General features: G+C 36.6%; 1 protein-coding gene across 3 annotated transcripts in view; it reads left to right on the forward strand.

The window, feature by feature from the left end:
- LOC145997390 (Ig-like and fibronectin type-III domain-containing protein 1) overlaps positions 1–10,983 on the forward strand; it is a 37,524-nt gene extending 26,541 nt beyond the window's left edge. For 2 of the 3 annotated variants that reach the window (XM_083134383.1, XM_083134385.1), the window contains exons 11-13: positions 5,447–5,652; positions 6,323–6,441; positions 9,200–10,983. In XM_083134383.1, the coding sequence (XP_082990509.1) occupies positions 5,447–5,652; positions 6,323–6,399 (283 nt within the window). In that variant the 3' untranslated portion in view covers positions 6,400–6,441; positions 9,200–10,983. Of the gene's footprint in view, positions 1–5,446; positions 5,653–6,322; positions 6,442–8,718 lie in introns of all 3 variants that reach the window. The other variant, XM_083134384.1, reaches the window with a different exon arrangement.
- Positions 10,984–11,617: the final 634 nt, after the last annotated feature.

Raw genomic sequence — 11,617 nt, forward strand, 5'->3', positions numbered from 1 at the left:
ATGTATATTCTGGTATACATTTTGAATTCAGAATTGTTAATAGAATTTTTTCCTTAAGACTTGGTTTAGGAATTTTTTTTCCATAGTGAATTGTTTAGATTTAAACATATGCCTCTGTCACTTTAGTTTAAACTTGTGGTTCTACCACTTCAATTAAAACTTTATAACATAAAAAATTGTATTTTGCTTACAAATGCTCTTTCATTCAAGATACAAGCAGGGTTTTCAGCTTTTCACAAAACCTGATTAACTGAGTAAAGCAAAGATGAAAATAACCTTTTACAAACTTGTATTTCTCAATTTCTAATTAGCATTAAACAACTATGAGGAGGCCCATGGTAAGACTCCTTCACCTGATTTACACTGAAAGGTCCAGATACAGGAATTTACAGAGAATGCCCTGATTGCCTAGGTGAAGTTTCAATATATAAACCTTGCATAAAAAAGAACACAAAATAATAGAAATATAACACTTTGGAAATGTTACTCACGGTTTTAACTAGCTTTGTGTATTTCAGCGCTGTACTTTCTACCTTATAATGACTGATGCTAATAAGCCATAAATCACATACTTGAGAGCTCTCAACACTTAAACAAGGCTCACTTTCAACTAACAAAATCACTGTTGACGTATCTTCCCAATTTCTGAATTGCACTTCCTGATCATTCCGCCTCAGTCTGTAGAAGCCAACTCATGACAATCCGATCCGGTTACGCTGCAACTCTTCCCTTCTTCCAGGTTGTAAGTTCACCGTTGAAGTTACTTTTTGGGCTCGAACTCACTATTCCCTTCCGCGTTTCACTGTGACGAAATATAAAAAATTTCAACTGCTCGAGTCAGGATTGTTAAAAGGCCAGGAACCCATAAATTCTAATGGCTTCTATTGGGTTCCGCTGCAGGACCGAAACCTTTTTTCCCCGCACAATTTAAATTCGGTCCAAGTTGCGTATTGTTACATTGAAAAAAAAAAAGGTTCCTGGACCGTATTTTAATTGTTCCTGAAAAAAGGTTCCAGGACCGTATTTAAATTGATGTGGAAAAAAAAGTTCCTGGACCGAATTGAAATTCATTCTGGAAAAAAAGTTCCTGGACCGTATTTAAATTGATCCGGAAAAAGCTTCCTGGACCAAATTAAAATGCTTTAAATATGAAAAGGTTATACACTATCTGGAACTCATTTATGTTTGCTGATTTTCTCTCCCAGTCTGGGACTGAATTTATTTACAATAATTCCTGGACCAAGGTTGACCGAACAAAAGTTGCCTTTTAAAAATGTCCGCGAGTACGTTTTAAATTAGAATGTCACACTGCGGTTGTAGAAAACGTAGCGCAGGAAATAAATCAAAATGCTATTGTTCTCTCGTGGGTCAGGTTCAAAAAAGAGTTACTGTACATAACACAATGGACTATATTAGTGTGGCGTCACATTGAGTTCAAACAAACCCGTCACGTGTTGCTCTGGCATCCGATCCAGGAACTGCAGCCAATAGGAGCCGTCTATCAGGTAACGTGAGGCTGCTGTGTTCCCAGCAGATATCACAACAGGGACGGGTAGTGCTGCTACAACCAAGTGAAGGAACGCACGTGAGAGAATGGGACTACATGGAGAGGGGCAACGGGACTGCATCGTTTGCATTTCGCCCATTTCTACCTTGTACCTTAGATTCTCGAGACAGCCAGCACCTGGATTAGTCTTTCATGCTCACAAGTGGATAATTGTTTATCGTCAGGTCCGTACTCGATCCAAGTTGCGTATTGTTTCATATCAATACGGAACTTTGACCCTATTTAAACTGATTCGGAAAAAAAGGTTCCTGGACAGAATTGAAATACTTTACAGATAAAAAGGTTCCTTATGGTCCAGAACCCATTTATGCTTGCTGATTTTCTTTCCTGGACCAGAATTGAATTTAATTAAAATTCCTGGACCTTTAACAACCCTGGCTCGAGTCACTGCAAATTTTCTGAGTTTTGTCAGCAACGTGCACGCGAACATGAACCGCAAAGACGAGATGCCATAACTGACTTTTTGCCGACTGCCCTCTTGCACCAAAAACCAGCACAGTCTATTATTTAAGAGGGGAGTGAAGTCTTTTTTATCCTCATTTGTTCCGGAGGAGATCGTAAGTCCTACAACAATCGGTTATAACTTGTGGTTCTATCGCTTTTGATTTAAATTTATGCAGGGTTCCCACTGACTTCAAAGTTCTGGAAAAGTCAGGGAAATTGGCTTGTGATTAAAACAATGAGGGAATTTTTAATATGATCTTTTACACTTTGAAATAATAAAGATATACTTTATAATATTGTGTTTCTTGCTACTGATGCAATTGATTTCATATTTCAATCAGAAATTGCAGTCAATGAAATTAAAGCAAGGTGAAAGATTACAGAATAATCTAGATTTATTTAAAAGTGAAGGACCTGGAAAAGTCAGGGAATCTGTTTTGTCAATATGAGTAGAAACCATGTTATGGCGGTGCCACTTTCATTAAAACTTGCAGTTCCATCACTTTTGATTGAAACTAATAGTTCTGCTATTCTGATTCTAATGACTGTGCCAATTTGTTTGAAAATTTGAAACTTCGAAAATAACTATTCTCTCACTGCACTGCACTGCAAATTGTAGGGTATAACCTTTTTTGATTTATGCATTTTATGGAAAATACACTTTGATGCATATCTGTAATTAATGTCTAACTGTTTTCTGTGTGACAGTGTCAAATAAAGTAATGAAGAAAAGAATCTTGATGGATGAGACTGCATAGTGCAAAGTAACCTGAGAATATTATATCAATACCAGATTGAGACACATGATTTTTCAGATGTTGTCAAGTGCATCTAAAGTAGTGATGGGTCGTTCGTGAACGAACCGTTCCTTTTGAACTACTCCCTCTGGGGAACTGTGAAGTGCTTGCTCCCTCGGAGTGAACGAGCAGTTCCTCTGTGGTAGTTCCTCGTTCCAGGAGTCGTGAGCTTTGCGTGTATTGTTACTACTGTGTATGTTCTCTCATTTTCTTGTGGGAAGTCGAGTAGTAAGCGCAGTTCCCTCTCCCCTAATCCTTTTCACTCAAGCAAACCCCAGCAAGTCCTCCTCCAACCCCTTCACTTCAGCTGCTCGAAACCAACATCGGGAGGAGTTGGTCGTTCATTCCTTTAAATGGCTGCTTGAGTGAGCAAGCTCCGGTGAAGTGCTTCCCGAAAAGGAACTGCAATGACCCGTGGTAGTTCCTCAGAAGTCATGAGCTTTGCTTGTATATGTCGCCAACGCTCCCAGTCGATGACTCACTCCTACGAACCATCGAGAGAGAGAGAGCGTGCGAGGTCCAGTCTTTTGTTGCTGATTGTTGATAGTGGCATTTTTCCGCGTAGCTATGCGTGCAACGCTGTTTACAGTAATGCTGCAGAAGCTCAACAATGAGGGAGGGATGGGCAAGTACATAATTCACCTTTAATCCTTTTTGTGGCATGTTTTTGCAACTCGCATTGCAAGGAACTGTAGAAGGAACTTGATAGATATAAGATCATCATATCAAACTTACGACAACATTCCGTTTCCGTGCTCTTCCATTATCTCAAAGTAAAAGTGGGGCCAGGAGGCGGAGAGAGCTTGAAAAATACGAATGCTATTCTTCGTAGTCAAAGGTTTAGCGTCCTCTCTTCCATTCTCTTACGGGTGTTTGTTTGACCGTGTATCCATTTAATTGCATGAAAGTCTGAAAAGGTGGGGAGGGGCGACGGCCATCCTAGAAAATAAATTTCAACCTAAAATTTGTACATTTTACACATACGTATAATTTCATTTCAATCTCAATTTGTTAATTATTAGAAGGGCGTTAGAGGTGCATACTAACTTCAAACTGAAGTTTTTTTAGGAGATTATACTATTTTGGAAGAAAATATGCCTCGTTTGACACCTTGGAAAAATACCTTGTTTGCCCTTATCTGGAGAAAAAATACAGCGGACGTCCATGTTTAAAATATTTACAATTATTTTTCCTCATCTATCACCAGATGCTGTAATGCACTGCGACAACAAGGGGTAGGAATTCATTTTTGGAAAGGAAGAGGGGAGAATATAACTTGTCCAACTTTTCCTTTCCGATGGGGACTTTTTGTCCGCTAAAGTTCAATTATCCATTGAAATGTATTTTCATTCACCCCCACCCTGAAAGCAGCTCCCGAACCTCGGTCGGTCAGTCGATACATTGTTTCCTATAGCTGTTTAATATGTGCGCGAAGGTGGATTCCTCCGCACATTGTTTCCTATAGCTGTTTAATATGTGCGCGAAGGCGGATTCCTCCCCACATTGTTTCCTATAGCTGTTTAATATGTGCGCGAAGGCGGATTCCTCCCCTCTAATTCTTTTTACCCACTCCAGAAGCAGTCTCTCACATCCCCTCCTCCACCCAACGAAATGAACTTCGAGCTGTGTTGGTATGGTAGCTCTCCCTGTGAACGACTAATTTAACGAGCAAGTTCCAGTGAACTGCCTTTCTAAAAGGAACTGCCTCTTCCGAGAGCATGCTCTGTGGCCTCGTAGTTCCTTTGAATGACTTCAAGTGAACGCTTCCTTTCGGTGAGCGAGCTCCGGTGAACTGCTTCCCGAAAAGGAACTGCCATGACCCATGACTAATCTAAAGTAATCTTGTCCAAATGTCAGAGACAACCACTTGGTCAGGATTTAAAAATTATGATTTTGTATATTGTAAATCATTTAGATGATTATTTAAAAACAGACACACTTAAAATTGGCATATAGATATATGTTTTTTTTTTATAGAAATGCTTTTTCTGTTAAATGGTCCTGTAAAATATTTTAACAGTTTGATTAAGGCAAAAAAAAAATAATATGTAAATGTACATTTTACTGTCTCTGATACTGTATATATCAACATACATTTCAGTAACTTTACTTCCAGCGAAAATAAAACATTCTAGATGTACTGTAATTCTATTGCAACTTAAAATATTTTTTATAGTCTTTGTAGCTGAATTTTGGCATTTTTTTAAATTATAGTTTGCAAAATATCAGCTGTCATGTTTATTTACAGCTTAATGATAATGATACTATTTACGGTTTAATGGTTTAACATGATTACTATTTTGTACATTATTGTACACAAAATTTTTGCTATTTTTGCCTATGAAAATTATTGAATTTTAAATTAAGGGATATTTATGTGTGTTTATATGTTATATTTCCTTTTGTATGAGCTTCAATCTATCAGTACATATATTTTGTTACCTTTCTTAGATCCTAATAAACACAATTCAATGATTACAAGATCAATGTACTTCCAACAAAAGTGATTCTGATATCTGCAAGTTCCTTATGTACATTATTCTGTAAATTATTTCTATAAAGTGATTTAGAAAGAAATAGATTTAAATCAAACCACCTTTCACTAGATTAAAGTTTTATTTTTTTTTTCTCCCTACAGGGTGTACTGGAAAGCTATAGGATCTAGAGTGTCTTCACATTCATATAATAAGAGTACAAGTGACACCACGATTACAATATCAAAGTTAGAATCAAGCACCAAATTTCAGCTCAAAGTGTTGGCAGGAAATAATCTTGGAAAGAGCATACTAACTATTCCAGTGTCATTCACTACAACTGCAACATTAGCTGCGGAAACCAGGACAAGTATGTATTTTGTGTATATGTGTGTGTGTGTGTGTGTATGTGCAAATACATAATAATCGGTATGTACAAGCATGTATGTTTACTGGCTGGAATTGTAATTGTTAAAGCATTGCTGCCTATTATCCTTTGTTACTGATATTATATGTCATTAGTAGAGACACATATATTTGGTAAATAAGAAAGCAAAATTTTGGTACAAAAGCAGTCAATTTTGAGTTCAAAAGTGGTAAATAAAATAAAATAGTCCTCTATATGTTTCTGTGGTCCGTGAGCACCATTAAAATGACACCCTCTATATGTTTGTTTGTATATTATAAATAAATAAATAAATAAGAAATAAAATTAAATTCAGAACAACTTACATCCTGGTTTATTTAAAGGCACCAGGACTTAAGCCCATTCCCTCAAATGTATGGGGGTGGAGTTGGGCTTACTTGTGCCCCCCCCCCCTTTGTTTATCCTTAGCTCTTGAGAAAAATGGATGTGAACTATATTGTTAAGCAAATTAATGAAGTTTAGCCACTATAAAAACAAGAGTTCTTATTTGTAATTTTATCTGTAACATTTGTGAATATTGAAATATGTAAAGTAGTTCCATTCTTTTTGACTTTCTCTGAATATCTTAACGAAAGCCTGTTTCAGTAAACAGTGTAACTTGTTATCATTTCAGGTAGTAGCAGTCGAAGTGTTGGCATGCCTGTTGGAGTTCTTGTGGTCCTACTGTTATTTTTTCACATCAAGGTTTGAAATGCACAAGTTGCCTGCTATAAATAAATACATTCCATTCAGGTATGATATTTTCTCTTCTTTTTTAAGTCTTTATAATTACATTGTTTTTTTATTTTTTATTGCTCCTATTTGAAATATACGCAGTAAAAAAATTATGAAACTACTAATTGGTGTGTAATAACTACTTTTTATTTTTATGGTCACCTGTAGATGCTAATGTAGTATATTATATGTCAAAAATTTAATCACTGGTCAAAAGTCATGTTCAAAACAAACAAGCCAGTACAATAAATTGATACATACCAGGATCTCATTTATCAAAAATGAATTTTAGTAAATTTTAAGAAAACGAAAAAAACTGATGTAACATTATTCAGTACAATATCAATATTGAAAGGAGTTAACAAATTGTTATATCTTTACAACAGTTAAAAATATAATTTACAATGTAATGCTGTATTGTAGTTTATTGTATCATATTTGCTGTCATTTTTTTAATGTATAGCAGGTTTTGTATGAAATATATTTTGGTTTTTCTAAAATTTTGTTTATCCAAAATCAGTGTATTCTCATCAAATTTGGATAAGCAAATTTGTCATGTATAATCAATTTTTTTACATGTTGTGGTGCAATGCATGATTTGACTGAAACACAAATGGGGCACACATAAATGTATTGACTTTTTCTGCCACCTAGTATCTGAATATGGAACTATGCCTGGAAAGGGACTAACTCTGTGAACTTGCAAATGAACTGCAAATGTTTTAATTTGAAGGTAAATGAGTTGAAAGTGAACATATCTCAAATGTTCTTGCGAGCTTTGGCACCAAGTGACACCGAGTGCATAGCAGATTGGACTGACAGAACGAAACTTATCTATATCTTCCTTCCAGATGCAAAATAATATAATATAGTTATTCTTAGTGTTTTTATTTTTCTGTGATGTTTCATCCTGGTTTCCCAGAACTTTTTCAAGCTTACACCAAGATAAACACAAACACACACAACCTTACATGACCAGTCTCTCAACACTTCTAAGGAATGTCTAATCTGTGTCCTTGTTTCCTCCGAGGTAAACTGGTGGAAAACCTTGCTCTACCTCCCCAGGTGTCATAACTGACTGTTTCTTCCCCTCCCCTCCATCCTGTGACGTACTCTTCTTGTCTTCCCTCCCCTCCTCCTCCTGATGGCACTGACCTTCTACTCCTTCAACTGGTCTGGCAAGTTGAAATCTTCCACTTTTGTATTAAAAATTCACTTTCCACATGCTTTTTTATTAGTTCGACCCATTTTATTACAATTTTCCCATCCTTTTCATTCATTTTTCTCTCCCCTGTTTATGCATATGTGCTTGTCTCTGCCACTTTTCTCCCTATTTCATTTTCCCTCTTGTCTCTCATTTGTACTTTCTTTATCCTGTGCCCATGTGTCAACATTTATTTATTACGTCTTGTTTATCATTGCAAAGTTAAGGCTTTGTAGCCTTTTCTACCACTTAACCATGTTTACATCATAATTTTAGTATATGAAAATTAGAAAACAATATTTAAACTATTACATGAAAAGGGAAATATTGAAAACAAAAGAAAGAAAAACAAAATTACAAAGAAAACTACAAAGAAAAATACGTACAGGAATAAGTCTAACCTATACTCACAGGCATACAACAAGACACACACACATACGCTCATATATTCATTACAGCAATTTGGAATTATGTTCAATAAGGTGTTTCAGTGTTTTTCTGCACTTAACTGTATTCAATTTGTCCCTAGCATATAAGCTTGCACTAATGTGCCATTTTTGCCCAATAAAAAATGTTTTAATTTTGTCTTCGTCGCTCAATGCTGTTCTGGGATCTTCCTCTTTAATGCCTCTCCTATGTTTTTTCCTGTGTTCTTTAATTCTATCAAAGAAATTTGTTTATAAAAGGAGCACAGAATGGTCTGGTAATTATTTCAATATTTTTATTTTATGTTGCATGGAAAACCTGGATGAGCCAGGGAATTTGTTGTGTCAAATTGAGTGGGAACCCTCCTGTCAGTAATTGGAAGTTTGATTACACTGTGAATCCCACTTTTGGCTAATCAAGACAAGTGATGAAATTGATGAAGGAACAGGCTGGGATTTAAACCTGGGACCTTTGGCATCATAGCATGTTGTGATAACCAATCTGTCATGGAGGCTGGCCCCATACGTTTTTGTTGACCTTGCATCATGAGCACTTCTGAGGGAACCTCTTGAAAATAAGAAGTAATGACGTTAGGCCTAGAAAGCCATAATATCTATGATACGAGGTGCATTCAAGTTATAACACCTCCTATTTTTCTTTTGCAGGACTGGAAGCAGATAGAAACATACGGTTTGTTGTACAATATGCGGGCACTCGTTGTCCATGTGTGACAGAGATGGCAGCACTGTACAGCACATAGAACTAGCGGCAGTGGCCAGAGTGAGGACTGTTTCGGATACTTAAAATGGCGACTGTTTCATTACAAGAGCAGCGTGCAATCATTCGTTTTCTCCATTTTCGTGGTGTGACACCGATTGAAATTCATCGCCAGTTGAGTGAGACATGTGGTGATGGTGTCATGGATGTGTCTAATATGCGTTCATAGGTGCGACAGTTCAAAGAAGGCAGAAAACGCACCTCACACCTTTCAGAAACATGAAAAATAAACATTACAGCATGTTATTTTACATTTTGTGTTTTCGTCAAAAACGAAATATGCATGCCTCTAATAATGAGTATGTTTTCAATAAGGAAATAACCAATTACCATGTGAAAACTGATATAATTCTGTCTTATCTTTTTCAGTTTGATTGAACACTGATGTGATATTGACTCCGTCCTTATTTGATACACACACACATATATGATTGATGTCACTGTAAGAACGTGCAAAATGTGTGCCTTTGCCACGATAAAAGCAAAAATGCAGATTTATTGCCTGAACTGTAAAGTCGCACATAGAATAGCAGACAATTGTAAAAGTATTTTGCAAATATTTTACCATTATTGCATCAGGTTGACATGGATTTAAAAAAAAAATGGTGAACAGAAAAGCATCTACATGTCTGAATTTTATTGTGTACACGTGCATTTTAACCACAGCTGAATCAATACCGATATATTGGCTGATACCAGAGGCACTGTATTAGAAAGTATTGCTTTAATTCATAGGTCCTGAATAATAATTTTTCACAATTAGAGTAATTTGCAGGGCATGCTGAATGTCGACCAAGCGCTGTTGCTCAACTGAAATCAAAATGCTTGAAGTAGATTTGAATCAGTATGTGCCTCCTCTGGGGATTGAACCCAGAACACCTTTATTACAAGGCTCAAAATGTTTATTTTGTACATCAAGGTATTGGTTCAAGATTGTTGTTCACACTCCCCAAGTATTCTGAGCAATTTTAGATTGACCCAATGCCCAGGTTGATGATGGAAATTAATATTGGTTGACAGTAGCATCAGGTCAACCTCTGATTTGAAATGATGCCATGAAGCTTATATGATCTCAGCAAGCACTTGTATCCATATTTACCATTTCTGCATTGCTTGTGTGTTAAGGAGGTACTATTCTGCAATGTAAAGTATGTTCTTGCATGCCACAAATGCACAGGAACTGCATAAAACACAATAAGGGACTGACATTTCACTGGGTTTGCACCAGAACTGTGTACCACAGTACCTCCATTATTCTTGACACTGCCACTACATAACCATTAAAGCATTGGACTTTTTTTTTTAACATTTATACCGTGAGTGTGTGTGTGTGTGTGTGCGTGCACTGGGGTATGGTGCAAATGTATCCACACATCACAAATTTTCTACAAAACTCTCCAAAAATTTTTTCAAGAGTCCCAATTTATGGTCATTTTTGCATTGAATTTACTTTTCTTTTATTTCCTTTCCCTCAGCTGGAAAATTCTGAATAAACACCTGCCACTAATAACAGGTTTCCTTGGTAACATGGCAGACTGAATGTACAGAGTAAATCCAGAAAATTCATTACGGCAACAGTCCATCTACATTGGCAGAAGTAACTGAAATGATAGAAAGCTTTCTTTGTTTGATGCCTCAGCTCGGGAAGAGGCACAAGCAACAGCTTGCTTTGTTAAAAATTGTGGATAATGTTATTTATCACTTCTATATTACAACTATCACTCACCAGTTTCCACAGCACCATTTGAAAGCATGGGTGTGATCCCTATCAAATAATTAAACAATCTCTGCAGAGCTGTGGAGCTCCACAACAGATTTCTACAACCCAGTTATTGGGATCCTATTGCAAACGAGATGTGCACATGTCTAAGAGATTTCCAAGTGATTTGCATTTGAAAGCATAGGCCATGGGATTTGGAATCCCTTCAAGAGGTCACTGTCTCCGATGCTCACTTGTTTGGTCCAGAAATCAGTGTTTCGCAACTTGAGACTCAATAGTAAATGCTGTCAGTGAAATGCAATTAGCAATTGTGTTTTATGCTGTTCCTGTACATTTTTTGAAGGTTCAAATAGCCTTAGTGCTGATGCACCCATATTTTTATAAATGAACAAACTGTGCATTGATGTCCAGTGATGTAATGACAATGTAAGAATCAAAGACAAAACAAGAAAATGAATTGTAAGTATTGTTAATTTGATTGTATCAATATAACCTTTGTCATCTACTTCCATGATGGGAGGGAGGGGGTTAACCTCCTCCTCTCCCTCCCGAGATGTATAAAAATTAACACTAAATTGTCATTAACAGAGGAGTGAAGGAAGATGAGCCAAATCCTCTTTATTGACATCTGAAAAAATGATTAGCCCATCTGATGCCTAAAAAGTAACCGATCACCCCCTCCGAAAGTAACAATAATAAAAAAAAAAATTATTGATTTACACAATAGTAAATTGTGCTCTGATGTCTAAAATTAAGTGCTTGCTCCTCTTTAGGTTTGAAACCAACAGTAAACAATGTCCTATTGGACAACTGCTGCGAGGAAAAAGTATCTGCTGCAGAGGTGGTAATTAATTCAGCTTTCAGAGCGAAGCGACAAGCTATGTGTGATATGTGAGTTTCGCCTGAAAGTAACAAGCAACATGGGGCCCTTCACTCTGTAACAAAAAACAAAAGGAAATGCTCATAGAACATGGGATTGATTTAGCTAGTATGAGAGGCCAGTGCTGCAGTGGCGTGCCTGATTGAACTCTGGGGTGTCCAAGATATTGTAAAGAAATCTTTTCCCA

This window comes from Lepisma saccharinum, chromosome 13, assembly GCF_977018435.1.
Source record: "Lepisma saccharinum chromosome 13, izLepSacc3.1, whole genome shotgun sequence".
NCBI lineage: Eukaryota > Metazoa > Arthropoda > Insecta > Zygentoma > Lepismatidae > Lepisma > Lepisma saccharinum.